Consider the following 21,406-nt stretch of genomic DNA (forward strand, 5'->3'; position numbering starts at 1 on the left):
GTTGAAGGCTTCAACTTGGCCGTTTTCCTGGGGCCAGCCAACGGATGCAAAGCAATGTGAGATCCCTTGATCTCCCAACCAGCTGTTGAGGGTAGGCGTTTCAAACTGAGGGCCATTGTCAAAGACCATAGACATAGGAACCCAAACCGGGTGATGATGTTTCTCCAAATGAAGGAGATGACATCCTTTGTCTTGATGCCCTTGACCGCCTCTGCCTCAACCCATTTGGTGAAGTAATCCACAGCCACAAGGATGTATCTTCTTCCGCCTGATGCAGGCGTATAAGGACCTAAGATGTCCATGCCCCATTTTGCAAACGGAACCGGGCTGTAGATGACTAGTCAGATCTGTTGCCGGACGGTGTATGAGCCGGCCAAACCTCTGACACATGTCACATTTCTTCACCAATTCCATGGCGTCTGCCTCAAGAGTGGGCCAAAAATAGCCTTGCCGCCTGGCCCTCTTTGCTAGAGTTCTGCCGCCTATATGTGAAGCACAAATGCCCGCGTACAGATCGTCTAGCACCTCTTTTCCCCTTTTAGGGATAACACACTTCAGCAACGGCTAGAGGTAACCCTTTCTCAAGAGCTCCCCCTTGTACATTTCGAAGCTCAAAGCTCGCTTCTTTAATGCTGTCGCCTCTGAAGGGGCATCCGGCAGAGTGCCGTCTACCAAATAATCCCGGATGGGGTCCATCCAGGTAGAGCTTCAGTCAAGAACTCCAATGGGATCATGTTCAATGCTTCTTTTTTCCATGACCTCCCAAAAGGCTGATCTAGGCGTATCACGAGTGGCGGATGAGGCCAGTTTGGACAATGCATCCGCTTGATTGTTCTCTGACCGGGGCACCTGACTTAGATGAAACTCATCAAGTGTCCCAGCCTCATCTTTGACCGCCTGCAAATACTTGATCATTGCCGGATGGGTGGCCTCATAGTCACCGTTGAATTGGCTAACGATCAGTTGGGAATCTGAGCAGGCGTTAACTTTTCTTACCCCTGCCGCCTTACACATGCGTATACCGGCTAGCAGGGCCTCATACTCAGCTTTGTTGTTTGAAGCTTGAAACTTGAACCGTAGTGCATATTCATATGTATCCCCTTCCGGAGATTTACAAATTACGCCTGCACCACAGCCGTTCATTGTAGAACTTCTGTCGACGAATGATTCCAAACCTGATCAGTATTTTCTGGCTGTGCCGGCCTAGTCATTTCAACAATGAAGTCGGCAAACGCCTGACCTTTCACTGCCCGCCTAGGTTTGAAAGTTATCTCCAGGCTTTGTATTTCAACAGCTCACCTGATCATTCTGCCGGATGACTCTATAGTAGTCATTGGACGTTTACCTCCCGGTTGCAAACCTCTTGGTTGCAAGTGGATTTTCACTAGGAAAAGGAGACCGGATGGCTCCATAGTGAAATTTAAAGCCAGATTGGTTATCCAAGGCTTTAGAGAAAAACATGGTGTTGATTACTTCGATACCTATGCACCGGTTGCAAGAATTACCTCCATAAGGTTATTGATTGCAATGGCTTCAGTTTATAATCTAGTGATTCATCAATTGGATGTCAAGACGGCATTCCTTTATGGAGATCTAGAGGAAGAAGTGTACATGAAACAACCCGAAGGGTTTGTTTTGGAAGGACAGGAAGATAAGTTGTGTAAATTGGTTAAGTCATTGTATGGAGTTAAACAAGCACCAAAGCAGTGGCATCGGAAATTTGATGACACAATATTGTCCTTTGGATTCAAAGTGAATCAAGCTGATAAGTGTATATATAGCAAATTTGATGACAAAGGTCATGGTGTTATCATTTGTCCATATGTTGATGATATGCTTATCTTTGGTACAAGTCTACAACAAGTAGAATTGACCAAGGAATTCTTATTCTCATCTTTTCAGATGAAGGATTTGGGGGAGGCGGATGTCATTTTGGGCATCAAGATTATTAGGGACAACGGAAGACTTGTTTTAAGTTTGGAAGGACAGGAAGATAAAGTGTGTAAATTGGTTAAGTCATTGTATGGACTTAAACAAGCACCAAAGCACTGTCATCGGAAATTTGATGAAACGATATTGTCCTTTGGATTCAAAGTGAATCAAGCTGATAAGTGTATATATAGCAAATTTGATGACAAAGGTCATGGTGTTATCATTTGTCTATATGTTGATGATATGATTATCTTTGGTACAAGTCTACAACAAGTAGAATTGACCAAGGAATTCTTATCCTTATCTTTTCAGATGAAGGATTTGGGGGATGCGGATGTCATTTTGGGCATCAAGATTATTAGGGACAACGGAAGACTTGTTTTAAGTCAATCTCATTATATTGAGAAGATGATCAAACGGTTTAATATATTTGATAAGAGTCCTGTAAATACCCCATGGAACCTAATGTTAAATTGGTTAAGAATTCGAGGAAAATGATTTCCCAATTGGAATATTCAAGGATAATTGATCTTTGATGTATGCCATGACAAGTACAAGACCGGATATTGCATTGGCTGTAGGAAAACTTAGTAGATTTACTAGTAACCCGGGTGTACAACATTGGTTTGCAATTCGGAGGGTCTTGAGGTACCTTAAAGGTACATTGGATTTTGGTTTGACTTATAGTGGATTTCTTTCGGTTTTAGAAGGATATTCTGATGCAAGTTGGATCACTTACAAAGAGGATGACTCTTCTGTTAGTGGTTGGGTATTCATGTTTAGGGGAGGTGCTATTTCATGGTCTTCCAAGAAACAAACTTGCATTGTTGATTCCACTATGGCAGTGGAGTTTATTGCTCTTGCTTCAGCTAGTAAGGAAGCTGAATGGTTGAGAAATCTCATGTTTGAGTTGCCTTTATTGCCAAAGCCAATGTGTTAGAATCCGCCTCTTTCTCTATGTATCCCCCTTCCTTTTTCCTTGTATTTTCCTTATGTAGTGTCTTCTAAGTCTTTCTTTTTGCTTTCTAGGCTCTAGGGGAAATTATTGTGTTACTGTAGTTTCAGCGTTCACTAGTATTTTTCTATGTAATCAATATAAAGCTCTTTATGGGTCGAATGGTTGAATGGATGAAAGCTCCTATCCGGGTTGCCTTTACTTTAAGACTTGTGTGTTGATTTAAGCCTTTATAGATATTGTGCTTGCCTTGTTTTAAAGCCTCCCCACCAAACCAAGATAACCTCAAAAGACGCCTTCCTTATCGTCGGTCCCGCTTGTGCCCGCTTCGAAATATCGGCCGTCACAAGCCCCGACTCAGCACTCGTTGTTGACGAGTGCTTCGTTGAGATACCCTTGGTCCGTGCTGCTGTGTGCCACGAACCCCCTTCGCTCTAGGCTTGCGTCCTTGTCGTCAATAGACAAGTGCGCGCCGCACGATCCAGTGTCAAAACTCTCGGACCGTGACAGTTGGTATCAGAGCCGGGTTGCTCGAGATATGTCGAACGAAGAGATGCCAGGATATACGTTGGAAGAAAGACTTGCTTGGCTTGAAGGCAAGTCAGAACAGTGGGCTATGCTGGAAGAAAGGATGTCCAAGCTCGAAGATATTGTAATAAAGCAAGCTGAGGAAATGGAGAGGCTCGCGTCGACGGTGGATGGGTTGACGGAGCAACTTAACTTTGTGTAAGGCTTAGCTGATGAGGCACAAGACAAATGTGCCACCTTGATGCGTGCCTAAAGAGGGCTCGGGGATAGTGGAGGTACTAAAATAAAACCTCCTAAACCTCGGACCTTTAATGGCACGAGAGACTCGAAGGAGGTGGACAACTTCATCTTCGACATGGAGCAATACTTCCGTATATGTCGGTTGGAGGATGAACTGAAGGTTGATACTGCCACGATGTACTTAGTGGACAATGCTAAGATTTGGTGGCGCACCAAGTACGCCGATATTCAAGCTAAGAGAACGTCGGTAGACACTTAGGAGGATCTAAAGAAAGAGTTGATGGCTCAATTTTACCCCGAGAATACTGAGCTTGTCGCTCGCACCAAGCTTGCAACACTGCAACATAAGACCTCTATTCGGGAGTATGTGAAGGAATATTCGGCGTGCATGTTAGAGATTTATGACATGTCAGAGAAGGATCGCCTATTCAACTTTGTGCGGGGTCTGAAAGATTGGGCTCAAAGGGAGATATGGCGCCAGAAAATTGATACCTTATCGGGTGCTATAGCTGCAGCTGAAAGGTTGATGGATTACTCGTCAGACAAAGCGCCCATCCAGAAGAAGGGGAATAGTGGGTCAACATCAAGCACCCCAAGGAGTACCAGTGGTAATACTCAGGTTAGCTCGAACAGTGTGGGGAATAGGTTCAGGAATGGGGGAGAAGACTCGCAGAAGAATGTCTTCACCGCATCTACAAACAGAGGTGGGTCCTCGGGCTCATCATCATCATGGAATAAACCCCTCACCTGTATACTTTGTCGAGGGCCGCACAAATGGTTTGAGTGCCAACATAAGTCAGAAATAGACAACCTCCAGAAGATTCTCTCCTCAATGTCCTCTAACCCTCATAAAGGAGAGGACAAAGAGGAGGACATGGGAAGCGAAGAAGAACCCTCTAAGTTGGGGGCAGTGTATTGCATGTACGCTATGGGAAAAGAAACGTCGGAAGATAAGGGTCGGGCTACCAGCCTGATGTATGTAGATGTCTGGATAAACGAGAAGAAGGCTCGGGCGATGGTTGATACAGGGGCCACTCACAATTTCATCACGAAGCGCGAGGCAAACAGGTTAGGGCTGAGAGCCGTGCATAGTGGTGGTCGCATGAAGGCTGTGAACTCTGAAGCACAACCGACTTGCGGCGTGGCAAAGAATGTGAGCACCAGGATTGGGGAATGGAGTGGGAGCCTGGACTTCACAGTGGCAACAATGGATGATTTTGAGCTGGTCCTTGGGATGGATTTCTTACACACCAGCAAGGCTGTCTCGATGCCCCACCTAGGGTCCTTACTTGTGACAAGCCACCAACCGTGCCTCCTACGGACACACGCCCAAGCTGAAAAGGGAAAAGAATTGAAAGGCCCCCTTCTCTCGGTGATGCAACTCAAGAAGGGGATGAGGAGGAATGAGCCTACGTTCCTTGCCACTCTCTCGATGAAGGACGAGGAGGTCGAAGGCGATATCCCGGAAGTTATAGGAGAGTTGCTTGGGGAATATGCAGACATACTTCCTAAGGAGCTCCCAAAATCTCTTCCTCCTCGAAGGGCCATAGATCACAGCATTGAATTGGTGGCAGGTGCTAGACCACCTGCACGAAGCCCCTATCGGATGGCCCCTCCAGAACTTGCAGAGTTACGTAAACAGTTGGACGGGTTGTTAGAAGCTGGGTTCATCCGGCCTTCCAGAGCTCCCTATGGAGCACCGGTCCTTTTCCAAAAGAAGCAAGATGGGAGTTTGAGACTGTGTATCGACTATAGAGCCTTGAACAAGCTGACAGTGAGGAATCACTATCCGATACCGTTGGTAGCAGACTTGTTCGATCAGCTAGGAGATGTTGTGTACTTCACGAAGCTTGATCTAAGGTCCGGCTACCATCAAGTCCGAATTGCTCAGGGGGATGAACCAAAGACAGCTTGCGTCACCAGATACGGCGCGTTCGAGTGGTTGGTCATGCCGTTTGGGCTAACAAATGCGCCCCCAACATTCTGTACCTTGATGAATCAAGTCTTCCACGACTACCCTTGACAAGTTTGTGGTTGTTTACTTAGACGACATCGTAATCTTCAGCAACGCCCTAGAAGATCACTTAGAACACCTGAGGAAGGTGCTTGAGAAGTTAAGACAACATCACCTGTTCGTGAAGCGGGAAAAATAAGCTTTTGCGAAGGAAGAAGTAAGCTTCCTTGGACATTTTGTGGGAGGAGGCCGCATAAGGATGGATCCTAAGAAAATCCAAGCTATTAGTGATTGGCAAGCTCCGAAGAACTTCTCAGAATTAAGGTCGTTTTTGGGGTTGGCTAACTACTATCGCCGCTTCATTCAGGGATATTCAGAGATAGCAAGTCCCCTCACGGACTTGTTGAAGAAAGACAACAAATGGAATTGGTTGGAAAAACAACAAAGGGCTTTACTCAAGCTCAAAGAAGCAGCAATGAAGGAATCGGTTTTAGCCCTCCCTAACATTAACAAGCCGTTTGAATTTGAGACGGATGCTTCCCACTATGCACTGTGCGGTGTCTTACTCCAAGAGGGCCACCCAGTTGCTTATGAGAGCCGGAAGTTGAGTGGAGCCGAGAGGAGGTATGCTGCCCAAGAAAAAGAGCTATTAGCCATTGTTCACTGTTTGAAGGGGTGGAGACACTACTTGTTGGGAGCAAAATTTATTGTTCGCACCGACAACACTGCGGCCAGCTACTTCCTCACCCAACCAAAGTTAACGGGGAAGCAAGCTCGTTGGCAGGAGGTCCTAGCGGATTTTGATGTGGAGTTCACGTACAAGGCTGGAGCCAGTAACAAAGTAGCTGATGCCTTGAGCCGTCGTGCCGATCTGGCCCCCCTACAAAGATTGTCTCCCATGTCAGCCAGCAATGTCACCACCTCTGTCAAAGAGCAAGTCAAACAACACCTCTCACAAGACCCCATGACGAACACTATTAGAAGGCTGATAGAAGAAGGAAAGACAAGACGCTTCTGGATAGAAGACAGGCTCATTTTCACAAAGGGTAACAAGCTATTCATACCAAAGGCGGGAGGCTTGCGGAAGATGCTCTTAAAGGAATGTCATGATACCCTATGGGCTGGACACCCAGGGTGGCAGAGGACTTTAAGCTTACTATCCTTGGGGTATTATTGGCCGGGAATGAAAGAAGATGTCATGAGTTACACCCGGACCTGCTTGGTTTGTCAACAAGACAAGGTAGACCGTCAGAAACCTGGTGGCCTCCTAGATCCTCTTCCCGTGCCGACACGTCCGTGGGAAAGCATATCAATGGACTTCATCAGTGGTCTCCCCAAAGTGGACCAGTATTCCGTAGTGATGGTGGTGATTGACCGATTCTCCAAATATGCCACCTTTCTCCCCATGCAGAAGGCTTGTAGTGCGGAGGAGACGGCGACATTGTTCTTTAAACATGTGGTGAAGTATTGGGGGTTGCCCCAGAACATAGTCAGCGACCGAGATACAAGATTCACAAGCATATTCTGGACAGAGTTGTTCCAGCTGCTGGGGTCAGACTTAAACATGTCTTCAAGCCACCACCCTCAATCTGATGGCCAAACAGAGAGATTCAATGGTCTCTTAGAGGAATACTTGAGACACTTCGTTAGCGCCAACCAGAAGGATTGGGTGAAGCTCCTTGATGTCGCCCAACTTTGCTTCAATTCCCAAAAGAGTACTGCATCCAACAGAAGTCCGTTTGAATTGGTGATGGGCCAACAACCTCTCCTGCCCCACACCATAGCAACATCCGAAGATGGGAGGAGCCGCGAAGCACGAGAGTTTAAGCGAGAATGGCAGCAAAACATGGAAGTTGCTCGCGCATACTTGGAGCGGGCATCGAAGAGAATGAAGAAGTGGGCCGACCAGAATAGAAGACCGGTGGAGTTTGATGTAGGGGATATGGTGATGGTGAAGATCCTCCCAAAACAGCTCAAGTTCCTTAGAGGAAGAGATCGCAGGCTGATCAGGAAATATGAAGGCCCCATCCGCATCACTAAACGGATTGGGAAGAGTGCGTACAAAGTCGAGCCGCCTACGTGGATGAAGATACACCCTGTTTTCCACGTTAGTCGTCTCAAACCCTATCATCCAGATCCAGAAGACAGCAACCGCAACACCAGCAACCGCGCCAACATCAGAACCAGGACGAGAGCCACACCAGCAACAGAAGAGTGAAGCTGTTATTTTTCTTTACATATATGTTTTGTTTTGTAAGTCGACGAGGTCGTCGACAGCTTAAGTGGGGGAGGATGTTAGAATCCGCCTTTTTCTCTATGTATCCCCCTTCCTTTTTCCTTGTATTTTCCTTATGTAGTGTCTTCTAAGTCTTTCTTTTTTATTTCTAGGCTCTAGGGGAAATTATTGTGTTACTGTAGTTTCAGCGTTCACTAGTATTTTTCTATGTAATCAATATAAAGCTCTTTATGGGGCGAATGGTTGAATGAATGAAAGCTCCTATCCGGGTTGCCTTTGCTTTAAGACTTATGTGTTGATTTAAGCCTTTATAGATATTGTGCTTGCCTTGTTTTAAAGCCTCCCCACCAAACCAAGAGAACCTCAAAAGACGCCTTACTTATCGTCGGTCCCGCTTGTGCCCGCTTCGAAATATCGGCCATCACAAGCCCCGACTCAGCACTCGTTGTTGACGAGTGCTTCGTTGAGATACCCTTGGTCCGTGCTGCTGTGTGCCACGAACCCCCTTCGCTCTAGGCTTACGTCCTTGTCGTCAATAGACAAGTGCGCGCCGCACGATCCAGTGTCAAAACTCTCGGACCGTGACACAATGTCACCGGTGGCTATTCATTGTGATTCGAATTCGGCTTTGATAAAGGCATATAGTCAAGTGTATAATGGTAAGTCTCGGCATATTTCACTTAGGCATATCCTAGTGTAATAGCTTATAAATGATGGGGTCATAAGTCTTGACTATGTTCCAACTAAATTGAATTTGGCGGATTGCTTTACTAAAACATTGCCAAGGCATTCCATCATATTTGCTTTGAACGGAATGGGTTTATGTCCAAGAAACACGAATTTGTGAAACCCAATCTAACGCTTAGAGAAATATCAAGTCTTAGATTCAATGTGGTTGAATTGAATGTTTGATGTTTGTTAGCAATGTTTTGTGACCCATATTGCTATGATACTTGTGATGTTATTAGGTAGCGTTTATTCAAAGTTCTCCAGATTTAGAGTTGAGAAGCTTTAGATGAAGGTGTCTTATCACAAGGGCACTATTACGTATGTGAGAACCTACCTATGTAAGTTCGAAGTTTAGCCGCTTCAAGAAGTCTAAATGGACATATTGACCTTGATGAATTTATGAAAGATACGGACACATGGCTGTATAAAAGTGTCTAGTGATGTTAAACTCGATTTGTCTTGTGTGTATTTTACCTTCGAATGGTCAAAGATATCCGGGTGATTCAATCCATAGGAAAATCATAGGATATGATCATCGTTAAGTGCGTTGTACTAGGTGTCAATTCAATCCGTAGGGACATTGACATTGATGCATGAGATGTAGCTTAATTGATAGAAGTGAAGGTGTTTAAAGGTACACTCTAAATAGGGGAGGATTGTTGATGATTTAGAGTGTCGGAGTGGAGTGCCTGCGCCACTGTTCAGCGCGCCCACGCAAGGTCGGCGCGGCCCGCGATGAAAGCGCGTCAAAATCGCGTCAAGTCTCTAGATCAAGGCAAAATTTTGGCAGAATTGGGGAGGCGCGCCCGCGCTGCTTCCCTTGTCTGCGGTTTTTTGCGGTTATTTCCTTTTTAATTAAAGGAGTTTCGTTTTTACAGAGATTGATTTTCAGTTTTACTCTCCTCTCTAATATTCTCCTTCTCTACACTTTCTTTGAAGAAACTTGCAATCTCTTCTTGGAAATCTCTATCAATTAAGTTTGCATTTGAGAATTTAATAATCTTACTACAAATCTTAGTGCAAAGATCGTAGTGTCGTCTATTGTATCTCAAAGTGACTTTCCGGTTCAATCCAAGCACCGTTGTGGGGGAAATAATCACTTTAGGAAAGTGTATTCATGCCTTAGATGAGTATCAAGTATTGAAGACTCACGTGGTCATACTCATTCTCATGTTCTTGTTGTTTTCGTTGGCTTGGAGTAAGGCAAGTGATTATCTTTCATACTTGTAGTTTAGTTTGTAATTTTTTGTAATTTTCATTCTAAACTTGTTAGTGCTTGGTTTGTGTGTGTAGTTGATTATAATTATATATTGTAATTGCTTTTTATTCCCACAAATTCGTAGTACTAGAATTTGTACTAGTAGGAGGATTTCCTAACAAATTGTATGCTATTATGATGAGCTCTACTCAGTAAGTTAGACCTAGTTTTTCTACTTCAGTGGTGTTCACTGTGATGTTAGGAATTTCGACTAGATCATGTGGGTTGTGAAGGATTTAAGTGTAGTTTTTCTTCTCCTCCAACTAAGTATGCAAAATGTTGACACAAATTTTTCTTTGGTGGAGCTAATAGTCTTTCCAATAGTAGCTGTATAATTTTGTATAATAGCTGTAAACTGTTCTATAGATTGGGCAGTATCGAGCATTTGTACTCACGGTGAGATATGATTGATTGGCATGTCCGCATGTATTTATTGTTGTGTTAAGTTGTATTTCACTTGTCGAATGTATCTTGTATATAATGCATACATATGGCCATGCTGTTAGCCCTCTTTTCAAAACCGGTATTTTATATTGTTATTCCTGATTTCCTACAGACTAGCAGACTTATGTTGGAGGGACATTATTGGATTATTCTTGAGACCTTAATTTTTGTAGTTCTATAGTTTGCTGTTTGCTTTCGGTATGGAAAACTTCTGGTCTTTTTTTTTTTTTTTTTTTTTTTTAAGATATACTGTTTGGTTGTTTTGATGGTGTAACACTCTTTTGGATCACAGTCAATTTGGAATCTCTCAAGTCCTTAGATCCTGTTATCCTTCCAACCAACAGCCACTTTGTAATTCATACCGTCAATAAATTATTTTGTCAATTTCTATTGAGTTGAAGGAGTTTATTTCCAATCCCTTCACTTTCCTAAATAAATTTGTGTGTATACATCCTTAGGTTATGGTCTATTGTGTAAGTTTAGTATATATACAAACATTTGCCTTTTGCATTGGACTTAATTTTGCCCTTGTTGCTCCCTTCTCTTCTTTTTTTTTTTTTTTTTTGAACAATTGCTCCCTTCTCTTCTCATATACTTTGTGGGATGGAAAGCGTTTAGCTAGCAACTTACATTTAATGATGCTTGTGCGTCTCCAAAAAAAATAAAAAAAAATAAATTAATTATTAATGATACTTGTGAATTAAATTGAGTTTTATGGGGTACTCGAGCTGCACTAAAATAGATATATAGGTATTTCTTTCTCCTTTTATTTTACCTTTATTCACAATGGAGCTGCTGAGCCTGAGCTGCTATATTCACACTCCTGCTAGGTGGTTGGCTTTTCGGCTATTTTCTGATACTCTTATGCTGATACAATTTTTGGGTCTTGTTTGGCAATATTGTATGGTTAAGAGTTATTACTTATGTAACTGAGATTTGGATGGTCATTTAGTGTCCTTGTCTTTTTGTTATGTTCCATTGGTGGGGACTGTGTGCGCAAAAGTGACGTCTATGTTAAATTTAATCACTATCTAAGGCAATGGGGCAGTAATGCTGCTCAGTAGAATAGCAGATACCCTTTTCTTCTCTTTTTTCTCCCCCCTTTTTAGCTGAAGAACCCATCCTTAACTCCGCCTGTGAGTGGCACTTTGTGGCATTCACCACCGGTCTCAAGCCCGGATAAAGGAGGAGAGTTATATTAGACATGTGAATCGAGACTTTTATGCAAGTTTGGATACAATAGTATGGGAAAAGGACATTTTTAGACTTTGTATGAAAGATATAGGAAGACTCGAGATATTAGAAAGGTTAAGTGTGTCAAGGATGTCAGCCAAAATATTCTGGTTGGAGACAAGGAGATAAAGGATAGACCGATAGAGATCTTACTTAGATAATTTATTCAATAGAGATCAATTTTAAAAAATTGGGGATGTTTTGGTAGCTAATGTGCTGTAAAACGACTTTTAGTTTTCTTAGTGCTTTTTATTCTGGTGTTTGTCTTTATTTGAGATCTTCTAGAACACTGATGCATCTTGATCATCAGATTTACTGTTGATTTGTAGTGTCTAGAGGATTGATATGTTGGATCATACACTCATATAACTCCTGGATTTCTTCAGTAAGATTGTTGTGGTTTAGAAAATCAAAGGCTTATCTTATATGCAATTTTTTTTTTTTTTTTTGGTAAATATCTTATGCAATTATTCCTGCACTTCGATTCTCAATGTTGATGTTTGTTTTGTTGCTCTGGCCTTGCTGGTTTAAGCTCTTACAACAGGAAATATGTATGCAGATCTTGTCATGGTTGTTAGGTCCTACTGCTATAACAGATAGTCACCTCTCTTTGCAAGAGTGATAACAAATTTATAATTTCTCTCAGATTTGATCTGCTTCTATTTTCTTTGGTTTTGGTTATTGTCTTTGCTACTGAAATGACCTGTAGTAAATGAAGAAACTGTGATTGAATATGGTCTGACAGCAGTCAGATATTATAAGTACTAAACATCAGGGGGATATTCTGATCCTTATTGGTTAGTGTGTCTTTCAATGACATCAGAATGGGTTTACGTGCATAAACGCATTATCTTTTCCAGCACTTTTGTATAGACAGGTTACTTTGGGATAAGCGATCATTATATTGAAGCGAGTTATATAGAGAATGAGTTGGAATTTTTATAGTACATTTAGGACTTGTATACGCACTCTTTCCTACTTGCGGGATTTCTGGTGGAAAGGCTTTCTTAAAGCTGGGACTTTGAGGAGTTGCTATCTCAACTTCGAGTCATCCCTATTGTTACAGCCTTACAGGTTCATGATTGTGCTTAAGGTTGATGCTTTGAGGTTCTATCTTATTGTATTTAGAGAGTCTATGGTCCTTGCTACATTTTTTCCATTAGTTAGCAGCAAAGATGTTTATATGACAGTGACTATAGTTTGTAACTTTGTATGCTGTAGCTGATTTAATTTTTTCTATCATAAATATTATCTGGTAGACATGCTCTTAAGAATTACTTCATATTTCTCATTTATAACTAGCGATTATCATGAATGCCCCAGGTTCTTACTTTTGATAATTTTATGTTTAGTTAGGAACATGGCTTGCGTAAAACTTCCCACCTAATAAGAAGGTACCATGCTCCAGTTATGCGTCTTGGGCACTAGAAATTAGTGAAAGTGACAGTAATGACCAAAGGGTGTTTGTAATGTGTACTGTGTTTGTAATCCTACCCCTTGCATCATAGGCTTATTGCTGTCTTGCTGAAAGGTGGTTGGTACGGAGTATTAGATTTCCTACTAAATTACTGTCTTGAGGTTGTCAGTAACTTGTAATTTATGTGAATCAAACTCATTTAGTAGCTAATTACTAAAGTATGTTTAATAAATACCTACAGAAGAGGATGTCAAGTTGTCAACTACTTTTGTGGTACCTTAAATTTGAATCAACTTTCATCAATATGTTGTGTCTTTTGTGGCTCCCATCTTCTTCAGCACTCCCTCTAGTTAGCGGTGATAGTAATACAGATAAAAACCGCAAGCTAAATCGAACCAAACCGATTTAATAATTTGAATTGGATTTTTTTTTTTCAATTCGATTTGGATTGAATTGGAAAAATTGCAAATTCGGTTTTTCGGTTTGAATTCGGTTGTGGGCTTCTCAAAACTGAAAAAAGGAACCAAATCGAAATATACTTTATATGCATGCTCAATTTGTAAAGAGTGTAAACTAGGCCCAATTTAAAGCCCATTGCTACCCTTATATATATATATATATATATATATATATATATATATATATATATATATATATATATATATATATATATATATAGGGTCGGGATCCGGTGAGAACCACCCTTTATGTGAGAACTAGCATTTATATGAGAATCAATACCAACCGTTAGATTTTATGAAATTCAACCGCTAAGATCTCCACTCTCACGTTCTCTTTCCTCTCCTTTCTCTCTCCTCCTCTCCATTTTCTCACGCATCTCTCCTCTCCATTGTCTTTGAAGCTTCAGAAGCGGCTCACCGCCGATATTCTCAAGTGTGGTCGTGGTAAGGTTTGGCTTGATCCTAATGAAGGCAATGAAATCTCCATGGCTAATTCTCGTAAGTTCTTTCTCTCTTCTTTGATTTCAATTTTCTTCGGTTGTCTTTTTGTTTTAGTTATTTTCAATCGATCGTCAGATTTTATTGTTTTCTACTTTTTCTGATGATTATCTAAATTAGAACCCTATAAATTCTTACGGTAGTTGATGTAGTGCTTTTTATGTGATTTTTCTGGAAAATAGTGATCGTTTGATGTATTATTGACCGAATTGTAGGAAGTATTATGAAAACATCGTAATTTTTTGTGAATTATATTTGTTGATTGATTTCATTAGTGTTTATTCTATAAACTTGAATTTGCAAATGACGATATATCTGCAAATTTCGGTTTTAATTTTGGAAGAAATTATTTAATTGATCAAGTTGAATGATTTAGTTCGTATTATGAATAAGTTATATGCTGTTATATTTACCTTGATGATTTTGTGATCTTGTAATGGTTTTGTAAAGTTCGTTGGAGTTGATATGGCTTCATTATGCAATTGAAGTTTATATTATGTTGATTGTTTTGGTAATTAGGTTTTTTTTTTTTTCTGTAAGATATGAATGAATAGGAATTTATGTTAAATTGATTTGTTTAGGTCAAAATATCAAAAAGTTGGTTAAGGATGGTTTCATTATTAGGAAGCCTGCCAAGATTCATTCAAGGTCTCGTGCTCGTCGTATGATGAAGGCGAAGAGGAAGGGTCGTCACTCAGGATACGGTATGCGCACCATTAACCTGTGTTAATTGTCGAATTTTCTTCTGTCTAAATTTGTTGGTTTGTGTATTGACTTAATGTGTAGCTGTTGTGTATGAAGCTCCTCACATTAAGTAGATTAGCTACCGGAAACACTGATGATCACTTAGAGAGCATTCAACAATAGTGGCTTGTGATTTAAATCTTGGTCTGATATTTCTTCTGGTGTGCCGTGTGATGTCTTGGCTAGTTTAGTGATAATTCTATGCTAGATCTCATAGTTTAAACATCAAATAGTTGAGGGATGGCTGACAAATGTCTTGTGTAAACTTATAATTCTAATTTTAAACGTGTTCATTCTAATTGGAAACTCCTTGTGCTGTATAGAGTCATCAGCCATTGTGTCATGGGCTTTCAAGAAAGAGTTGTGGAGCATGGTGATGTGAAGCAAGATGATCAATCAAGGGCTCTCAGCCTGCATGCATTTTCTGATTTGTCATGCGTTTCACCCGTTGTATTTCTTTTTTTATTAAAAGAATCTTATATCTATGGTAGTACTTCTGTGTTGCACAATATTATTAGGTGGTAGTTAATCACGATTATTTCTCATGTTCTTTACTCTTCTTTAAATATTTTTTGTGAACTAACTATTGTCTTGCGGACTCTTGCCTTTTCCTGTTCTATTGAGTTACTTCAAATACTTTAATCTGTATCATACAGGTAGGCGGCAAGTTCATTTGTCTCTTGCTCTAAAGTTATAGGCATCTGAAATTCTGGTTGTAATAAATGCTGATTTATGTTTTTTTTTATTTTCCTGGAGCATTCGGTATAGTGCATAGTCATTAGTCATGCATTTCTCTTGCTTGTTTATAAATTTTATCAGTTGACAAGTTGTTTTTTTTATCAATAAGGGAACTATGATTCTAGCTTGGCTGATAAAAATTGATGTTAATGAGGTTCAGCAAATAGGCATTGCAAGTAGAGTAGTAATGTCCAACTTTTACTAATTTATTATAGCCTTCTTTGCCAAAGAAGGTGAAGAGAGGAAGAGGTGACTTACAAACTTTATGTGTTTTGGAACGTGGTTTCTGCCATTGTACACGCTGTAAATTACAGGACTGTTTTGTCAAAAAAAAAAACAAATAATAAAAAATAAAATTACAAGGTCGTGCTTTCCTATATAGCAGTTAACATAGTACGACTATATGAGCAATCACTTTTGTTAAAGCTAAAACCCTAAGATTTCCTATTTGCAGTGTAGTTGGATTTTAAATTTGCAACATGTCATATGTGAACCTATTAGCTCAATTGGTAGAGCACTATGCTAATGCATAGGAGATGTAAGTTCAATTCCTACATAGGTTATCTTTATAAACAAAATTAATTAAAAAAAAAATCAAATTCGTACTAATTATAAGAGCAAAAAAATGGTTTGAAATGATTTATAACTATATAAACTTTGTTACAATTAAACTCTCATACAAACTTGTGTCTCCACTTACATAAATAAACCTACGTGGGATTCGAACCCACATCTTTTGTGCATTTGCACAATACTCTACCCTTGAGCTAGTAGGCTGACGTATTTAAAACATTCAAACACACTCACAAATGAGCATTAATTTGACAAAATGAGCAAATAATTAATTGCTCATTTGAAAAATGAGCATTAAATAATTTGTTCATTTGACAAATGAGCATTGAATTTTTTTGCTCATTTGACAAATGAACAAAAATATTATTTTTTGCTCATTTGTCAAATGAGCAAATAATTAATTGCTCATTTAAAAAATGGGCATTAAATAGTTTCCTCGTTTGACAAAGGAGCTTTGAATTTTTTTGCTCATTTGACAAATGAGCAAAAAATTAATTGCTCATTTGTCAAATGAGCAAATAATTAATTGCTCATTTGACAAATGAGCATTAAATAGTTTGCTCATTTGACAAAGGAGCATTGAATTTTTTTGCTCATTTGACAAATAAGCACAAAATAATTGCTCATTTGACAAATGGGCAAATAATTAATTGCTCATTTGTCAAATGAGCAAATAATTAGTTGCTCATTTGACATGATAAGAGGTTGAGAGAGATAGTCGAAGTACATTAGTACAATATCATTCACACACATTTATCTCATTTACATATGGCTGATAAAATTTTCATGATATGAAGTACTTTTTGCCTGAAGCTCAAAATGCTAAATAAGATCTTCTTTTATTGACATTTATATTTCATAAAGAGATAGTCACTGGTTAAAAGTGCCAATTACAGGACATATATACTAATTCATTACTTTTGCTCAAACAACGGTACCTGAAATTGAATTTACAAACCAAAATAGACACCTGTCCCTTAAATTGCAGCTTTAATAAAACTGAAGCAAATAATTAGTAACTCGAGCAGAAGCCACTTAGTCTATACACCAGGATTAAGAAATGTAAAGCATAAGTGGTCAGATGTGTACTCTTTAAGTTGAACCTAAAAATCACACAAAACAGTTCATCTATCAAGGAAACAAACTAGCAAACTTTTAGCCATTCAAGGTCAAATTTATATTACTAGTCGTCAACTATGTGTTCAGGACAAGGACCCTCCCTCACCTCCACATTGTACCTTTCTTACATTGATACATGCATTTGACTGAGAAGAACATTATGTGAGAATAAGGGTTGGACAAAAATTCCAGTTTTAGACAATGTGATTTGCCCATTTCTTGTTAGTTCATCTAGTTAGAAGGTACGTCATAACAGTAATACAATTAGAATACGTCACAGCAGCATGAATGATATTGTATAAAACCATTTAATCTAATGAATTATTCAGTTGAGACAAGTAGAACAAGATTAAGAAAAGCCATCCAATTCATATATGTTATTATAAGTCTAGCAAATTGATTGGGGGAGGGGGCCTCTAGAAGTCTAGAATATCCGAGCAATTACCTATAACTTCAGTTACAAGAGGCCTGATAATTTCATGAAACAAACAAGTATTTTATGGCAATGTTTGTTACTTTATCTAATTATATATACTGTATATAAAATAGACAAGATTATAAGGAAACAGATCACATACTTCTTCCAGTCGACGAGCTATCTCCTTTGTTGTGTGAAGCAGCTCATTATCAGTCTTCAAATGCGGTTTATCCATGTAAGCAATGACATTATACTTGCTCACACTTCCTAAAAACATTCTGCCACCAAACAAAGTTCACAAGTTTAGCAGCATTATGAATAAGTATTAGCCTAAAATATCATCCGGGTGAACTCAAAAGTCAGAAGAGAAAATTATATGCTCGAGTGTATGCTTTTGAATGATAACATCCTGATTAGGAATCAAGTGAGAATATCACTTATTCATAGACAGAAAACAATCTTGGGGAATATTACATAAGAAGATCATCAATTAAATATGTACTACATTTGAAATTGATAAAATAATAGGATTCATTGGGGAATATTGTCAAACACTTAGTGTGCATCAAAATTTAAGTACAAATTAGTGAAATGCAAGTACTAAAATTGACAAAATCAATCTCTATAACCATTCATAACCTCAGAAATTATAAATAAAAGTTCGAATTACACTATAAAGAACCCTAAATTAACAAAAGCATTTAATGATAAACTACTGAAATTGAAATCGTGATTTAAAAAAACAGAGAAAAATATCTTGAAATCTAAAGAAAACAAGGGGATGTTAGTAAACAACACAAATAACAAACGGAATCAACAACATTAACTTCCTAATCGACAATTCAGTAAGTTATAATTTATGAATTTCAATTAATGTTGACATTTTCAATTGGAATTTTATTATTTTTATTTTTTGTAATATGTGATGATTACCTTAAAAATCGCTTTAATGGAGGAGAATAAGTTTAGAGGTCGCTTCATGGGAGAGAGAAAGCTTAGATTTCGCTTCAATGGAGGAAACAAGTCTTAAGAATCTGCTTCGATGGAGGAGAGAGAGAGAGATGGGTATATGAAAGGTTACTGAATGTTTTTGGGGAGATAAAGCAAATGACGTGAATAATAAGATTGAGGGTATATGTTACATAATATTACGAAAATTCCATTACTCATTAATTAATCTCAACCTTCAAATGAAATGTAATCAGTGGTCTTGATTTGTTCTCACATAAGAAACTGGTCTCATATAAGAGAGGGGTTCTCACATGATCCTATTTCTTTATATATATATATATATATATATATATATATATATATATATATATATATATATATATATATATATATATATATATATATATATATATAAGAATACTCTTGTAAGACATAAGGAAGGCTCTTGTAAGAACTCTCCTCTATATAAGAATACTCTTATATATAAGAACAAATCAGGGCTGTTGATTGATTATGATCCAACCGCCCAAAATTACAGCCATAGTAATGGAATTTTTGTAATTTAGTGCATTAGTCATACACCCCTTCTCCTCTCCTTTTCACGCATCAACTTATCAATCTAAAATTCCAAGCAGCTACTCCGTATCTTTCTTTTCTCTCTCTTCCTAGTGTATTTTGGCGAAAATTCATCATCAAATTTTGGTATGTTTATCAATTTCATCATCAAGTTCTTTTTGTTAATCGATTGTTTCAATGTATAATGTTCAATCTATTTATTCATTCTTATTATGGCTATTTCACCAAATGTCACTAAATAATTTCAAAATTCACCAAATGCCATCAAGTTTTTCAAAATTCACCAAATGCTACTGAGGTTTAATACAATATCACCAAATGTCATTTCCGTTAGTTAACCGTCAGTGTCCGTTAGTTGACCGTTAGTTGACCCCACCACTTGCCACGTGTCACCTTCTGATTGGTCCGTTTTTAAAAAAAAATTAAACAAAAATTTAAAAAAAAAATAAAAAAAAACCAAAAAAATTAAAAAAAATATTAAAAAAAAAAAGAAAACCACCAAATTAAAACCAGCCACCCTGCCCCAACCTCCGCCACCCTACTCCCCACCCTAACCACCTCCCGCTGGCGCCGTACTACCCCTGAAAACGCGCGCCAGATCCAGCGACACCCACCTCAACCTCGAACCACCTTCCCCTTCCCCTAAACCACCTTAACCCCCCCTAAAACCCCCTTCCCTCGAAAAACACTCCCTCCCCACCGGCCGGCGCTAAAACCCCCTCCCCGACGTCGACAAACACGATTCGCCTCACCCTCTGCCATCTCCACTCCCTTTCCATTAAAACCGAACCCTAACCCTAACTACCTGAGCTCTTCGACCGTAGCTATGGCGGCACAATCCCTCAGGTTAGGGGCGAGAGAGGAGGAAAGAGGCACAATCCTTCAATCTCTTCGAAAAGTTCTCTAAATTGATTTCTTCTTTCATCATCAGAATAATCGAAGAAGATTATTGAATCGATGATGAAATATTAGGGTGTCAAACAAGTTCTTCGACTGTGGTAAGGGAGTACGATTCGAGAGGAAGGTGAACCCGAATTTTGCACTACTATCAATTTCGAACCCATCCTTAATTTCTTCAGCTGCAAATTAATTTCTTCACTGCTGCAAATTAATGGCGGGGCTTTTATTGTTGGTGCGAGGATCGAGAACGACAGCAAGGCTGCTTTTCGTGAAGGAGAGGGTTGGTTTCGGTTCGTTGGCTGTGGTTTGTGGGAGTTTTTGGTGGTGGAGGTTGGCTGCGATAGTCAGTCCGGTGCGTTGCAACGAGGGAAAAGGAGGGGAAAGGGAGGGGAGCCGGTGCAGGTCCCGGCGGTAGGGGCTGGGCTGGTGGCTGCTGGGGTGGTGGTTGGGGTTTGGGGTTTTCTTTTATTTTTTTTTATTATTATTTTTTTTTAATTTTTGTAATTTTTTTTGGATTTTTTTGAATTTTTTTTATTTTTTGTTTAATTATTTTTTAAAAAAACGGACCAATCAGAAGGTGACACGTGGCAAGTGGTGGGGTCAACTAACAGACACTGACGGTCAACTAACGAAAATGGCATTTGGTGATATTGTACAAAACCTTAGTGGCATTTGGTGAATTTTGAAAAACTTGATGGCATTTGGTGAATTTTAAAATTATTCAGTGGCATTTGGTGAAATAGCCGTTTTTATTATTTTCGGTTTAATTTTTACAGTTATATATGGTTCGATTTTTTCGGCTTAATGTTTTCAGTTTTTGTTCGATTTTTTGGGCTGAATATGTTTAATTGTGCTTGGTTTTTTCTGCTTAATTTCAGTTTGTGTTTGATTATTTTGGCTTTCAATTTGTGTTCGAATTTTACAACTTATATTTTTCGATTGTGTTCGATTTTTCAGCTTAAGTTTATCATCTTGTGTTTGATTTTTCGGCTTAAGTTTATCAATTTGTGCTCGGTTTTTTTTAATTTCATCATCAAAATTTCTGAATTTTGTATTTTTGTCCAATTTATTTTGATGATATTTTGCTGATTTTGCTTTAAATTATTTTGTCTGATTTTGCTGCATTTTACTGATTTCATGTGTTTATTATGAATATCAGGTTTAACATTTTTCATTTTTAATTCGAAAGTTTATCCTTTTGTTTAAGATACAATTCAATTCCTGTAAAATACTAAAATTCGAAATGTTTTTATTCTTAAAAAAAACTGACTTGTAAGTATTTTGATTACTATTGCATCTGATCTAATTAAGTATATCAAACAAACAATGTTAGTATCAAGGTCTAACTTTGTTTGCTATGGATTCTTTGTGGTTTCAACTTTCAATTAATCATGTGTAATGGACTTATAATCAGAATATTATTATCTTTATATAATGAGTTGTTGTTGGACAGTGGATTGCTTGATAAAATTAGTTGTTTGGACATTGGTTAGATGATGTGT

At 38.9% G+C, this 21,406-nt stretch overlaps 1 protein-coding gene and 1 long non-coding RNA gene across 2 annotated transcripts; both read left to right on the forward strand.

Moving 5' to 3' along the window:
* The first annotated feature begins 3,935 nt into the window (after positions 1 to 3,935).
* Positions 3,936 to 5,678, forward strand: LOC110739487. The gene has a single exon (XM_021919931.1). It carries the CDS (start codon positions 3,936 to 3,938, stop codon positions 5,676 to 5,678), a length of 1,743 nt encoding a protein of 580 aa, XP_021775623.1.
* A 7,942-nt stretch (positions 5,679 to 13,620) lies between these two features.
* LOC110739475 lies at positions 13,621 to 15,418 on the forward strand. The gene is made up of 3 exons (XR_002514828.1): positions 13,621 to 13,885; positions 14,467 to 14,589; positions 14,953 to 15,418. It is a non-coding gene; the product is annotated as an uncharacterized LOC110739475 (long non-coding RNA).
* Positions 15,419 to 21,406: the final 5,988 nt, after the last annotated feature.

Source organism: Chenopodium quinoa, unplaced genomic scaffold (assembly GCF_001683475.1).
Source record: "Chenopodium quinoa cultivar QQ74 unplaced genomic scaffold, ASM168347v1, whole genome shotgun sequence".
Taxonomy (NCBI): Eukaryota; Viridiplantae; Streptophyta; class Magnoliopsida; order Caryophyllales; family Amaranthaceae; genus Chenopodium; species Chenopodium quinoa.

What these genes read in the sequence shown, in the direction of transcription:
- LOC110739487 (XM_021919931.1), top strand. Translation starts at nt 3,936, where the DNA reads ATGGCTCAATTTTACCCCGAGAATACTGAGCTTGTCGCTCGCACCAAG.